Source organism: Nansenia antarctica (genome assembly GCF_963989245.1).
Source record: "Nansenia antarctica genome assembly, chromosome: 1".
Taxonomy (NCBI): Eukaryota; Metazoa; Chordata; class Actinopteri; order Argentiniformes; family Microstomatidae; genus Nansenia; species Nansenia antarctica.
In genome coordinates, this window is record NC_137674.1 from 37,002,209 (window position 1) to 37,018,987 (window position 16,779).

Genomic DNA, 16,779 nt, shown 5'->3' on the forward strand with positions numbered 1-16,779 from the left:
TTGCTATGTAAAGATTTGTCAGGACCTCGAGAAGAAAAGTGAATGGAGGCATTTAATCAGCCCGTTGTGATTTCATATCAGACCCTCTCACGGCATCGTTACCTTAATTGGGATGAGATGTGGAGGGAGTCGGTTCTTGCATCAGGACCAAAGAGACCCTGTCCGAAGCGAGATTTTAAAGAATATACAATTTGTTATTTGTTAAACAAACATTCTTATGGGAACGATGAAGTTGGGTTGAACATCGTCGTTGGTTCTGAGACCTTCTGTAAGAAAAGAAAGGCATGACTGATTTATTAGGACTATAAGAGTAAGGATAATAATAATAATAATAATTACAACAACAATATCATTATTACCGTAATCATCATAATAATCAATATAGCCTAGTTAACGCATTATTATTGTTAACATTATTATTATTATTATTATTATTATTATTATTGTTGTTGTTATGTTATGTTATGTTATTGTTATTATTGTCGTACTATTAGCCTACTGTAACCATCATGCTCATCAAAGAGGACATGACAGTAGACCTAATTAAAATATACAATATTAATGCTTATATTGTCTCAACTTATCTGTAAAAAAAGTCTAAAGTAAGAGTTAATAGACCTAAAAAATAAAGATAACATACATTTGTATCTTGACCGTTACCATTGCATGCTGATCGGTATAGAGCCTCATGCTGCGACAAAGACAATGCTTGCAGGACCGTCAAGTTCGGTAATTCTTGAATTTCAGCTGTTTAATGTTTCGTTTCGTCAACTAAGAAGCAGATGTATTGCCTCGCCTCGGTTAATGTGCATTATCTTCCGGTGAGAAAATCCATAACATTTTTAGTAGAGTTTATAGGCCCGGCCTACAGAATACAACATGCAAATCCAACCAACCTCTTATTACCATAATAAGCATTTTAAGGTATTCCTCACAGAAGCCTATTTGTAGGCATATTTGTGTTCCTTATATTCATTATTAAGATAAGAGATAAGAGACGGGTTAAAGCAGACATATGTTAGGCTTCCTAATCGCTAAACGTATCCTTAGTTTATCAATCAACGATGGCTGATTAAAGGTCAGATCGGATATCCATCACAGCTCCATTTCGTGTAATGAATGTCACACGATTTCAATTAAGAACGTTTGATTTCGTATAGTGGCTAGGCTAAGTATCATTTAACAACGTTTTTAGCTGATAGGATTAGATTAAGAACTTTTAAGACATTCTTTAGATAACCCTTAATGTTATTCTTAAATCAACGTCTGGCGCTCATTTTCTGGAGATTTAGTTCATAGTTTGTCATTCTTAAACAAAGAGGGCACATAAGAGGGCTATATCAGCTGAAAACTCCGTTCACTCCATTCGCAATTCACAAAATGGACAGGTTGAGTATCGTTACAGAACGCAGTAATAATACTTTTTAAAAATGTAGATAATGCGTTGCTATACCTATGGGAAAAGTCTAGACCATTTTCATTTACATTTTTCAATTTCCATTATCATCATCAAGCGTGTTCAATTAAAAGAGCCGTTTGAAGAAAATCTGTTGAATACCAACCCTAATGTTAATGTTAACCCTAACCCATCATCATCATCCTCCTCATCACCATCATCACCATCATCAGCATGGGTCGTGGTCTTGAGGCACAGCCGTCCAGTAGGACGATCTAACTGTTATTTTAGTGATAATCACCATAAATGTGACTGAAACTTGCTTCGCTCCTTTTAGGTCAATACGAACATGTGTCTTATAAAAACATAGGCCAACCGCTGCAAGCACGTACAATTTCCCTTAGTAGAAGTTTTAGGATATTCTAAGACAGACCCCATTGCAATATATGACAGTTCATGTAGCGGAAAATGTAAACATTTAGCAGCCAAACATCCGCAGGGACAGGGTATTTTCTATTGTGAAAACCTGTTCTGAGTCACGTTTGGCATGCATAGCCTACCATAACCGAAAATGCACAATGCAAAGAGCACTATTGAATGAGAACTACTATTAGAACTATAGCCAATTTAAATGCAGTCACACAACATACGAAAAAAACACTGATGTCATATTCCCCAGTCTATATATTTAGCAAAGTAAAACCTGAACAAAAGCCAATGTTTCCCTCGTAATAACATTACATTAATTATGCAAATAATTGAATCCTGCATAGGATATTTTTCTATAGGCTTGAATCCTGCATCAACAACATATATTAATGTGATGGGCCTATTGATTACGCTGCTACAGAGCTAACGCTTTGAAGTGTAGTAAAATGTTATAGCGAAAATTCCAAGTACACTAAACTTTTGAGAGAATCATTTGAGATACCTCTGATGGGAGGCGCTACTGATGCTGCTGGTCAAATGGTAAATGGACTGACTTATATAGCGCCTTATTCCAAAGCGCTTTTACAATGGCCTCTCATTCACCCATTCACACACACCAATGGTGGCAAGCTGCCATGCAAGGCGCCGGCCCGCTCATCGGGAGCAATTTGGTGTTCAGTGTCTTGCCCAAGAACACGTGGTCAGCCGGGGTTCGAACCGCCGATCTGCTGACCTTGCGATCATTAGACGCCGGCTCTAAATGGTAAATGGACTGACTTATATAGCGCCTTACAATGGCCTCTCATTCACCCATTCACACACCAATGGCGGCAAGCTATCATGCAAGACGCCGGCCGCTCATTGGGAGCAATTTGGGGTTCAGTGTCTTGCCCAAAGACACTTCGACATGTTGCCGGCCGGTGGGGGAGGTGCTAGCGGTAAATGGATAGCTCCAGCTATGGTGGTCTAATAATGGTCTAATGCCTATTGGAGTTGTAGCTTCATCTTAAATGTTAAATTATGATTATGATGATGATCATTAGGCTGTTTTGGTGCCCCCTCCGGCCACTTGGTGTCCTACGCACAGAGCGTGACGCGCGTGTACGTAGCGGCGGCCCTGCTGCTGGTTCACTCAGTGACAATGCAGGTCCAAGAACAATCAGTTTCTCAGCTCTTTCAAGACTTTGTCATCAGACGACAAAGCTATTTACAACAATTCTGGCATAGTGGAGTATGACAATAAAACATAAAGAATCCTGAAAATTCCAGTGTGGTGTAGAATAACTAGGCTACACTAAAAAATGTTGGGTTAAAAATAAAAATAACCCAATACATAGCCCCAACGCTGGTTAAATATTGGACAGAACACAAGGCGGGGTTGAATCCGGTTGGGTTGTTTGGTATACCCAAAATTGGATTAATTTAATTCAGCCAGTTGGTTGTTTCTTCTTACTGGGTTATTTCGCTACTATACTGAGTACAGAACTACATTAACTTATCAACTAACCAATAACAACACATCGATGCAGTAGCATTCACCTAGTGCACCGTCTTGACACCTAGTGCACCGTCAAGACATTAGGCCCTAAATTGATCAAATAACATATAAGGCCAATAATGACAACTAGTTTATAAAATACAATAGGCCTACTTTATTTTAACATCTGAAATGTAAGATACACATGACATCCAACAAAAGGATGATCAGAATTGACACACAAACACATTCCACTGCCAAACTAAATGTAAATCATAACACATCCAATCAGAGGCAGTCTTCATATAGCGTGATTAATGTCACGGCGGCTGAAATAAATAAAACATAGCTATCTGAAATAAATTAAAAGGGAACACCTTACCATAAGTATCACTGTACACAGGGTGAGTCAGTCATATCCTAACCGAAAAAAATATCAATGTATTAACGTGTCATAACAAAACAATTTTAAACATAAAAAAAAAATATATATTATTGGTAATTTAGCATAACGTGTAGTAATGTTGTTGACACATACCTTGTATGAACATTTCGTGCGTGAGAGACTTTGACGACGACAGCCATGTGATGATGATGGTCAGGCCTACTTTCATACTTAGTTGTTGATGGCAACCCAGCCTGATGGTCAGGGAAAACAATCTGTCTTCAAGGAATATTACCCGGAATATTGACCCGGACGTAACCCAGCGATTGGGTTGACTAAATAACCCAGCATGTTTATATTTTTACACAAAATGGCATATGGCAAAATATCAGTATTCCATACAATACAACAGGTAATAGTGTAAATAGTATACATTATGAAATGGTGAAATGTTGTAATGTTCACAATTGATGAATTGATGCTTCTAATTAATGAACATTTAATCACTTTGAAAAATGAAATTGTCCCATGGTGCCTGCCTGTGAAGTTTTAATTATTTTGGGGAGGCCAATATATATGCGTAAAATGTAGGATATCCGGCCCAAGGTCAATGGAGAGAAACGAAAAAATGGAATTGGAGTTATTATGTCAAATGTCCTACACATACCTAAAACCAATCATATGAACGGATCCTGATGCGATTGGACATTCTATTTCATGATAAATGTTGACTTCCAACGGGAAGTGCACCGACAGTCTTCTGAAACTATGCGCGTGGAGACTCTGGATTAGTTAAAAACGGAGGACGCGGTGCTTAGAGCAGTGATGTTCTCAGCAGTTTAATGCGAACGAAAATGCAGCAAGATCTCATGTCAAGTATTGGCTGAAGTGTGTTGAAGTGCATTTGATGGCAGTTTGATCATAGAACTGCAAATAGCATGGACATAAAAGACCATTGTTCTATAAATTATTATAGGTTATAGATTATCTATAGACTAAATCTGTGGGCTTACGGGCCGAAACCTATATGGGAGATCGTCGCGCGTGCCCCAATAATAATAATAATAATAATAATAATAATAATAATAATAAAACAATACAAATGATAATAATAATAATAATAATAATATAATGTGTCTGTTATCTTCTATCTGTTTATCTTAAAACGGCTTGAAAGGACATTCGCGCAAAAATAATGTATGTCCTCCGAAAGCTAATACCTCTGAGCTCGCGAGGGTTATCTATCTGTGAAAAACGGGTTATCTTTTTCACGTTGTTCTTTACACCTCATTAACAAATTTCAACGGTCAATTAACACCACGATAACATCAAGACAGAGTGTGGATATAAAGAATATTCTAAATAGTGGAGGGAATTGCTGTCCAGGTGGGATGAACCATGCGTTCCCTTTAACAGATGGCCCTTATGAGCGTCCCTAGAGGACCTGCACAGACAGGAGCGCGGCTCATGATCAGTATAGGCATAAGTATAATAATAGATATTTAACCTAAAATCTTCACCAAGAAAAAATGTGGAAAGGATTCCAATAGGCCATATGTCTGGATTAGTGTTGCTTTTCAAAATCCTCATGACGTACTGTTCTAGAGAAGACCTCTGAACCCTTGATGTGACCCTTTGTTATTCCAGTCATCGGAAGCACCTCAATGGAAACAAGTTGAGCACGTTTTCCAATGGTAAACATTATCCTTAACGCATTAGTGAGTGGCTGGGAAGCGGGGGCCTGGAGAATCGCCCCCCACATAAGGAACACCCATAGAGCGAGACAGCACGAGAGTGGTGCGTTTAGTGTAACAAATATATCAAGAAAGAGCCCAGTGATCAGTTGTCTATCCCTCGGTGCGATACATGAGACGCTTTAATCATATTGACAATGAGAAGGTGCACATCCCCAATCAAATGCAATGCAGAGGGTTCCGCAACATCTTTAGCCTATGTTTATGTAGTCTTGATCCCCATGAAACCTATTTTTAACATGGCATGCACAATAAGCTTACTGTTGTTGCGTGACTCTCGCAATATGAGAGAGAGAGAAAACTGTGAGCAGGTCAGTCATGGAGAACTTCAAGAGCTAGTGCTATAGTTGTTCATGTAAACAGGAAACAAAGACTCCGATTACCGAGTACCTATAGGTTTATATGTTGCCTGTCAAATGATTGGTATAGGGTATAGCGCATTTATATGTTCATTAAATAAACACATACCAACAGAACGAAGTAAGCCCTATCTTTAAGAAAGCATATAGCCTCCTTCGCCCATGCTTCAGATAGCAGGATTTTCTAGGCCTATATGTCAAATATATTACACAGTATAGGCAAGACACGTTATAAATAACAAATGTTATGTGATATGATATGGGCTTTCAAAAGTAGTGTTACTGTTGTAAAGGAAGAGCATCTGGTATAGGTCGTCTTATACTTTAACATCTCGATGTTGTACACATTAAACAATAGTGTGTGAATCACCGTGCGTCACGATGACAAAATAAACAAAACAACATGAGTTTTTGTGCTGCCTACTCTAGATAAATCAACAGATGTTTGGCAGACAGAGCAGTATTTACATTACATTTACTTACAGTTTGGACTGAGCAAACTATACTTGCAGTCTATTGCTGGAATGAACTATGATAATGAATGTAAATCATGACTGAATGCGTAATTCGTGGGTAATCTCGAACATGTTACATGTTTGGTTATGATTGTTTGTGCATCAATAAATAAAAACTCATACAAATGATTAAGATACCTGATATGTGATGGCCTCATTTTGGAGCAAAACTTTATGATGTGGCGTGTTTCTGTTTCTTTTCTGCTATTCCATTATTGATCTATGAAGGACTGAACGCAAATTATATACAACATATCATTTACAAATGGAATTGATAAAATGAATAAAATCGTGTTCAACTGTAATTGTTGACCAGTAATTCCCTAGGCTACCATTGTAAATTCACGTCGCCTGGGATTATTTCAGTATTGATGACCTCCATATGCCATATGATTCAGAATCATAATATTAATATTTGTTATCAACTTACCATTCTTGTGTAGTATATAACAATTGCAATTCATGGTGGTAACCCAGTCTTTCGTTCCGAAGAAGAGGGAGAAGCCTCGCTATACGTGACATGTCATGTCAAAGTTTCAGACCAATGAAAAAGCTGCTCTCCCCAAAGTCATAATTCTATTGGCGGAGTGAGTTTCACAGAGGAGAAAAGTTTTAGAAGTCCGGCCCATGATTTCTCTGGATTGAAATGTAAGCCTGTCTCCCCTGCCATCAGGAAACAGATCGCGAATTTGTCCTTCTTGCTACTATCGTTATCGCACCCGTGGCGGAGGGGAGGATTTCTTCTCCCTAGACAGGATTTTGGACAGCAGCGAAACTGGACTCGGAACTGGACACGAGGCGTAATTCCGATTACCCCTTAATATTTTGTGGACTTAGCACAATGGGTAAGTTCACATGTGAACGTTTTGTTAACAATGATGGGGAAACAGACAGTCAGCCTGACAGAATCCCCTTGTTCAAGGGAGAAATGTATAAATGCCAATTGCTTCATTTTGCTGTCTCCTTATAGTTCGAATATATTTGTGCATTAATCGGCTTTTGACATATGATTTCATTTTCATTGGCCATTCGTAGCCGAGGTTATTTGTAGCCATACTAAACAGCATGGGGTGCTCTTAGTCAAATATGTTTTCCAAATGCATTTAAAAATTAAAATGAATTATAACAATGTATTGTTCTGTAGCCTACTATAAGCAAACTGGAGAGGGTGTTTTATGAGCGAAGGAAAATATGGTGGTGGGACATGTTATTGTAGCATCGTGTGCGTACTGTATCGGCATAGAACAGCTATGCGCTCTTATTACCACGACAAGGGTCCTGAGAAGGGTCGTAGATGATGCAAATGCACATTTTCCTTTTTAATCATGGGGTCGACGATGTTGCAGAGTCGGCTACGACCAAATTGATATACAGCCCCTTTCGCAATAGGCCTTGCAGTGATTGTGGGCTATACACTGACACTTGTGTTTCATTTTGTTGTTTTTGTATATGTTTCTATGACACCAGAGCCAGCCTTTGGGGAGGTGAACCAGCTTGGCGGTGTGTTTGTCAACGGCAGACCGCTACCTAACGCTATCCGGCTCAGGATTGTAGAGCTCGCCCAGCTGGGCATCAGGCCCTGCGACATTAGCAGACAGCTCCGGGTCTCCCACGGCTGCGTCAGCAAGATCCTGGCCCGGTACAACGAGACGGGCTCTATACTCCCGGGAGCAATCGGGGGCAGCAAGCCGCGGGTCACCACGCCTACCGTGGTCAAGCACATACGGACATACAAGCAGAGGGATCCGGGCATTTTCGCCTGGGAAATTCGGGACAGGCTACTGGCCGACGGCGTTTGCGACAAATTCAATCTACCGTCTGTCAGCTCCATCAGCCGGATCCTCCGCAACAAGATTGGGAATCTCTCCCAGCAAAACCAGTATGAGGCAAGCAAACAGGCGCATCACCCACCACCACAACCTTCGCTACCATACAACCACATATACTCATATCCAACCCCCTTAGGAGCCACTGGGACCAAAGTACCAACTCCCCCCGGCATGCCCACCCTTCCCGGACACATGGCAATGCACAGGATATGGCCCTCCTCGCACTCAGTTACAGATATTCTGGGGATTCGATCAATAACAGAGCAACAAAGTAAGTATGCCTATATGCTACAATATTCACTTGGTTGCAGATTAGTTTTTGGTTGCATAAGTAAAGCTCAATACCTTTTATAAGGCGTGCTGTGTGTGTGTGTGTGTGTGTGTGTGTGTGTGTGTTTGTGTGTGTGTGTGTGTGTGTGTGTGCGTGCGCGTCACTTTGTTTAGTGTGTGTATTGATATCACTAAGCAAGGTTTGTTGGGTGACGTTGTGTGTGAGTTATATTATATACGATATCGTTTTTATTAGACTAAAATATCGGTGTTATGAGTTAGGCCTATAACAACCACAAAAGACTATTGACAACGTTTGAGTTACTTCTTAATAGTAAAGCATAAGATGATGAAAAACAAGTAGCCTAGGCCTGAGAGTGGGACAAATAGACATTGAACTGTAACGAACCGCTAAGTATAAGCTACAGTGACTTTCAAGTTATTTGTAATTTGCAGGTATCGGTGCATGAGTAACGTTGTACTTCAAACGGGGTTGCATTAAAACAGATGGTTCAGGGCTCGCAGTAATAATTAAGGAGCGGATGTGGAATATTAGTGGGATAACGAAGGGAAGGCGCAGCGGTGAGGAGATGAACTGAAATCAAAAGGAGGTGTTCAAAGCCTGCCATGTCTTGAAGCCAGACATTTTGTTCCTTAAAAATACACTCCTCTGGAAGACAGTTTCATGCGCTTGGCAAGATTGGGCTAAAGCCTTGTACTATTATTTTAGACGATTATGTTGTTACGTAGGACGGCCCTGTGCCCTTTTCAATTTAACAGGACTTCAATAAGTTATTTTTTTGTCAGTTATGACTGGACATTGAACGTACGTGTTTTCACTTCTGTTACTGTAACACAAATACACTTTTTGCTTTGGAAATATGGATATTATAGTAAAATATGACCTCTGATATTGGTTGGTGTTGTGAATGTGATGTTTGAGTCATATGTCTCTTAGCAGCAGGCAAAGGGTTGTCAGTTGTCCCTGTGCCTATAATATCAGAAGTGTTTCCGATGGCACCGTGCAGAAACATGCCCTCTCAGACCCGGGAGGCCGATGGCACCGTGCAGAAACATGCCCTCTCAGACCCGGGAGGCCGAGACCATTCCATAGGCCTATCAACTTCACGGAGACAATCTAAACAACAAGCTTCGCCTCTCAAAGGCAACACAGGCATTCAACGAAGCAGAAATCCCGTGGAGGAATGTGTTCTCAAAGGCTGCCTTTATAAACAATTTATGCATTTCTAAATTATTAGCAGATGTTTGCGGCAGGTTTTGAACGTCGAAATAAGTATAACGTAGGCTACACTCAATGACGTGAGGCCTTTTAGCGCCACAATAACTTCTCTAGCTTCTAGACAGTTTTTTCATTGAAAATATGAAATGATATGAACAGCGAATGAACACCATGTAGTCGCCTCGACGATATAAAGAACGAAAAGAGGGAAGAGAACACAAAGATGCGACGGCTAACACTTAGAAATAGGCTAACATATTGCGTTTAAATTATGGTGATATTTCGAAAGGCACTAAATAATCGGTCGTCCCAATGGCTTACACACACACACACACACACACACACACACACACACACACACACACACACACACACACACACACACACACACACACACACACCGTGTCATTGGCTCTTTGCGCTACGAAATTGGCACCACATCTGCATGCCACAGATAATAGACAACTAAAGTGACCATTCAGATAGGAATATAATACTAGAATTGAAAATATTTTAGGGGAAGGATTACAAGCAGTAATAGTCTGCTTATTATAGGAAATACTAAGAAGAAAGAAAGAAAGACACATCAGGAGGGGAGACGATGAAAAAATCATACTCGGCCTTCTCAAGTTACAACACTGGTGGGCTTGCTGTTCCAATTCTAAACGTTGGGAACCGTGTATAATATAATATCCATCACGGACAAAAGGGAAACGGTTAAGGTAAATCTAATTTGCGCCCCACAGGAAGGCGGTTGGTAGACTAAATGTTCCTGGTCATTACACGAAAGAATCATCTTACTGCATTCCATTTTGCATTGAGCTTCAGTTTGATCAGAAAGCCACACACACGCACACAAGCACACACAAGCGCTCGCGCGCACAACACACACACACACACACACACACACACACACACACACACACACACACACACACACACACACACACACACACACACACAGGGTTCTGATGCTAACTTCGGCATGTAAATACAGGAATGGCACGACATGAGTAGCCTAGGTCTTTTTTGTATAGGTGTGCACTAAAACTGTTACAAGGAGAAGCGTTAACTTTTAAGAAACGCGGTTAACCCGGTTAAAATGTTGCTTTTTTGTGTGAAGTGGACAACTTTTGTTGAGGTTTTAATGTAGGCCTAGGCTCGAGAGTGTGAGATGAGTGTATCTTACGGAATAATAATGCGCGGCTCTAACGGCGGCTCTTATATACGGATAAACATAATTTAGAACATGGAGCAAAATGGTAAAAGGATTCCTCTTATTTTGTTAGAATCCCGAACAACATCTAATTCTGTGTCATTTAAAGATACGTAGCAAAGTAATAAATGCATCGCTCGAATACTTAACACGTTATTGACTATGGTCCACATTGTTTGTTAGGCCTACATAGAACCATGCCTGCCTGTTAAGATACTGTTTGTATTCATCGTGCACACATGGCTATTTTAGTGTTGTGACTATTGAACCTGCAATCTCACACTCCCAACGACTGCTCTTTCAGTATCTGGTGAATATGCCGCAGCCTTTTCTGCAGCCACTCGCTTTGTACAACATTGGAACAACAAAAACAACAGGAGTGTCTTCATCGTCAGTCAAATTGTATATTTTGAATACAAAATTGCTTTTATTAATTTAAATAGTGCCTTGAAATATACTATTAAGTGACAAATATTATATTTGTGTTTTTGCATAGTCAGATCGTTGACCAGTAGATTTTAACCAGCAGATGAATCTCATGTTGACATTGATTTACGTAATACGTTTTTCAGCGGGCAAAAAAGATTGGGCCTAAATTTGAAACAAAGACAGACCGTGTTCGAAAAAAAATAAAAAATCAAGCAATACATTTATGTATGTATCATTAAAATGTTATTTCATTTAAAATATATATGGTTCCATTATCTTTAGTCGACTGCTCAGTGAGCAGTGCTCACAGGCTACACTTGTAATTGTTGAAATATTTCGACACAATTCTATATTGTTTGAACTTCAACGAGAGTCTAATGGACTATTACACACTTTATTTTTAACGCATGAAAACGGAATGAATTAAATCATTAAAACTTAATGATATATTTGGTCAGTAGATTGTTAATGATTAGCATACAGCCCTCTTATGATTGGCACGCTGATCTAACCTTGTGGAAGGCACACTTTGATGAATCCGTGGACAGATGACATACAAGATCAGTCCACAATTAGGCTATTGAAATAATTGACTTCTTGTCTTCTTCTCTAACACGTTGCTCATACTCAGAACCTTATATCACAAAGGCTATTGGCCAATATGGGGAATATCTCATATTGGGGTTAACTTGAAAACATGTATTAGAAATGCAGACCTGTGATATGATGTAATGAGAGGACAATGCTTGTGCGCAATTGTGCACGACTGAAGGACGAGAGAGAGAAAGTGAGTTAGTGGGGAGGCGGGGAGCAAGGGGATGGAGCGATCCATCCCCTGCAAGGTAAAACGAATTCAGTGAACATCCCTTGAATGGACAAGCGGACTATATATTCTTAATGCTTAATAACAAATGTACCTATATTCTCCAAGAGCGATAGACTACATTTCGGAAGGATTGTTGTGTGGATGCATGGTACAGCCATGGCACTGAGGACATACGGGTGAGCTGTCCCAGGTATACATTGAGACCTCAACTCGCCCCCGCATCACGGCCCGACGTTTCAATAAAACGGGTGTCCAATCTCAACATATGGTTGCAGCTCATTCATCAAATACTGTTTAATATAAATCATGACTCACTGGAGGCAAATCCAGAATATATGGCATGAACTAAATATCTGGGACCTTGAAGGTATAAATTGTCAAGCAAAAGCTGTTAAAACAATTCAGATTCAAATATTGAGTTTAATCAGTATGAAAAAAATATTGTTTCAAAGTTTGGGAAACATTATTGAATGTCTAACTCATGAGAAAATATCACACAGAGGAACTTAAAACATTTATAGAAACGAAATGTGGATCATGAAAGTATGCCTGTTCTTTAAACTCAACTATTTTGACGTGTCACGTTTAACTTCATAAAAATAGATGTAAAAGTAGCCTACGCCCCATGCAGTATATGGTAGCCATGGCTTTCTCAGTGGTCTATGTACTCCTTGGACTTGGCCTAGATGTAAATCCTCTCAAAATGCTGGGGGTTCATATTCTATTTTCAAAGCTATAGGCCCTACTCGCTGTTTCAAATGTCTCTCGCTCTCTTTTGCACATCTCTCTCTCTCTCTCTCTCTCTCTCTCTCTCTCTCTCTCACACACACACACACACACACACACACACACACACACACACAAACACACACACACACACACACACACACACACACACACACACACACACACACACACACACACACACACACACACACACACACACACACACACACACACACACACACACACACACACACACTATTGTGGCGACTATAAGAGGGAGTCAGGATTTCCAAAAAGAGTGATGCTGAAGGTAAATTGCTGAGTGATTGCCTGTCCATTCATTCCCGTTTGTAAAATAACGAGGTGCAGCTTGATTTTAATTTAATTTTTTTGAGAAAAAAGTCCCAATATTAATAATAAAACGACACAAAAACCGTAATTCAGACCACAAAGGCGTCTAAAACACCCCCATAAAACATGTAAAATGGATTCAAAAATAAGTAGGCTAAGTACAATGAAGTAGGCCTATATATCTTTGGTTTAGGCTACTTGAAGTGCGTGATATGCTGTTAACTGTATATGAGTAATCAGCAAATCCATACATGCACCTACATGCATCATGTCACTCTTTGGAAGAATTGGATCATTAAATTTCGATTTAAGGCAACTGCACGCACGAACATAAACAGGACCGGCGGCTCGGATGTGATGTTTAAATGCCTTTCTTCCGTTTCTTTTCTCATTGTATTTATCAGACAGGTCATTACGTTAACGGATGACAATTCACTAACTGACATTTTGATCAGTTTGGAATGGTTGCTGCATGTTACAAATTATTACAGAATAACGCAGTATCATATTTCCAGGAAAACTTACGAAAGCAGTAGGCCAACCATTTATAACAGCCAGTTATGCCCTTTGTGCGGCATTGTGTATGAACTATTCATATTTTACCAATCCTCAAGTGTATTCAGGGGCCCTAATTAATATTACTTTGTGTTTATCCATCAAATAAGATCGAATATTTCTGTGAGCTATGTCCATACATCTATCTCAGATAAGTCATTAATGAAGAATGTCATATAATATCGTTTATATTATCAAAATCAATAATAAATTGCTCGAGCATGTGATGCAACACACCAGGAGAAACAGGGCGTTGCTTTCCGTAAATTCATGTTCAATATCTTTCAGTCGATTTCATTGAGGGGGAAAAAACTAAGAGAAGACGAAAACGATTTTGTCAAGTATTTAAAAAAACAAACAAAAAAGCTACACTAAACATAAAAGTATGTTTTGGTATTTACTTACTTTCAACACGGTATACTGTTTTATCGGAATTAATTAATCGAAAAACACAAGAAAAAAAGTATAATAGAAAAGTGTCGATATGACAAATTAAACGTAAACTTAAACGTCATTACGCAAGCTCAATGCATTTTGTTTAGCCTAATGAGCATAATCGGCGAAAATGCATGACGAAGGACACTAACGCCACAGCGATCCACTAATATCATGGCCTTTTTTTATCTCCGTCAAGCTTATTTGTTAGGGAAAAGTAAATAGACATATTGGGTCTTTAAATCGAGCAAATCCAGTGCAAATAAGACACAGGAAAAAGAGAGCTCATCTGCTGAAGCCATTCTCAATAGTCATTTAGACCACCCAGGGATAGCATATTTGACTCTATATGTTGAAACAATTGAGTAAATTCCTGAAGCTATGTTTTGTCACTTTGCCAAAAAGAATTACCTCAGGCTTCACCCTCCATACTTTTCTTTGCCTTTTGCTTCTTAATGTCTGTTATATCTCATCTCATCTCTTCTTATAACCGCTTATTAAACCCTTAACGTCTCCCAAGCAACCACTATCTTGTGGTGCCCCCTGTTCACCCTCTATCTCATCATCTGACCTGATATCTTCATGTGTGCCTCTTCTGTTTTCACCCTCACCTCAACTTTCACTCCTCCTCCTCTTCTGTCCAACTTGGCTCTCCCTACTCCCCCTCTCCACTACTCCACCTCTCCACTACTCCCCCTCTCCACTACTCCACCTCTCCACTACTCCACCTCTCTCCACCTAAGCTCTTCCCTACATTCCCTTTGTCTCTCTCTAATCCTTTCTTCTCCCCCGTTGACTCTGTGTTCTCTCTCTCCTTTGACACAGATGCAGAATGGATTGCCCACAGTGAACAGTTATGTCACAGCGCCCAGCATCCCTCCCTACCACCCTCCCATCCAAGTGTCGCCCTACATGGGGTACAGCGCCACCACGTCGGCCTGTGTGACCGGTCCCACATGGCAGCCACCCAGTGGCAGTGCTCCATCTCCCCACAGCTGTGACATCGCCGCCCCGCTGGCCTTCAAGAGTATGACAGCCAGCCGTGACGCCATTCATCCAGTCACTGCCTCAGCACTATAAACTGCAAAGGGGTGGGCAGAGTGAGGAGGGAGACAGGGAGCAGGAGAGAGGAGACATGAATCTTCCCTCCCCTGTGTGAGCTCTTCACCATCGCCTCCTCTGTATTTATATGAAGGACCTGACAAAGGACCCATATCAGTTCTCTTACACATCCATGACATGGTGTGAAGATCTCAACTTAACACCAACTTAACACGTAATTACAGAAAAGCCATGGGAGGGAAAGGCTTACAATTCACAGACTCAGTCTGTTGCCATGCAGAACTCACAGCACAGGTGCATTGAAGGACTGACTACTCACTCACACATCATGGGGACATTCCTCGTCATAAGCTTGCCTCAATTTCAGTTCTGCAAACTTCTATGCAAATGTTTTTAGGGGGAAAGGGGGAAAGTATGATGGCCAATAGGCAATCACAATGAGGAATGAGGAAACAGTTTGCATTTAAGTGTTTCAGGGTGTTATCAATTGCCATTGTTTTTTATGTTTGTATTTGCTTTTTGTTTGTTATGTTTTCATAAAGCAACAATCTTATTGAGCATCGTTTTTTTTCACTTCCCTTGAAACGTAGCCTATGCACGAGCTCCTGGGAGAAGTTATATTGTTTATTTATTAGACTATGGTACGTTGAACGAAATGCAATTAATTAACAACCTAGGCACACAATAGAGACAGTATGGGATATTCCACGAACATTTAGACAACTCTGGCATTTGTCTTCCTTCATGTTTGAGACTACATTCATGAACGGCTAAGCTGCACAGTTCTAAACGTTGCACAATGAAATTGAATGTATCTTATTAAATTGTTTGGATGTTAATGATTTTTTTCTTCTGAATCTAGCGGTTGTTTAACACACAATAGAAGCCTAAGAAACAGGTCAATAATGTGATGGTGAGTGGTGACCAAACAAAACACATGTAAATGTCACACGCGTCGATGCATCGTTTGAATTTCTCTCTGATAATCTGATATCATAGTCTACGGTTGTGAATTCCCCAAATCTCTGAAACAACAACAAAAGTTCAGCGAATTTGCACTAGATTGTTGCTACGGTCAGAAAGCATGAAAATCTATAATGACCAAAGTATTTGCTTTATCAATTTGTCAACTTTTGATTCACTTTTCATTATTTTGGAGCGTGTTGCTGCTTAATACTGACCTCTTATTCGATTGACACGAGGTGAGAAGAGAAGGAGCGCGCCTCACTCCAACGTGCATCATACAACATGGGTGTAGGGTCGTTTAACAGTAATGTATCCTTCGCTTTAGTGAATTAAGGCGGCATGAAACGAGTGCACGGATCTCTCTGTAAAATGTATTCAGGCTATAATAACTCCGTGTAAACTGGCATACGAAAGTTGTAGGCTTACACATCCCATGCTTTCCAATTCGCGCACGTCGCCATATCAATTATGGTGTTCAACTCCTCGTCGAATGTCTTACGAATATCTACAGATAAAAATAAACGTGTGTATATACTGTATATTATTTTTTGACATTTTA

At 40.0% G+C, this 16,779-nt stretch overlaps 1 protein-coding gene across 1 annotated transcript; it reads left to right on the forward strand.

Moving 5' to 3' along the window:
• Nucleotides 1–7,156: 7,156 nt before the first annotated feature.
• pax9 (paired box 9) lies at nt 7,157–15,272 on the forward strand (the record flags this gene model as incomplete). The annotated part of the gene is made up of 3 exons (XM_080522478.1): nt 7,157–7,160; nt 7,705–8,372; nt 15,018–15,272. 3 exons carry the CDS (start codon nt 7,157–7,159, stop codon nt 15,270–15,272), a joined length of 927 nt encoding a protein of 308 aa, XP_080378604.1.
• Between the last annotated feature and the right edge of the window lie 1,507 nt (nt 15,273–16,779).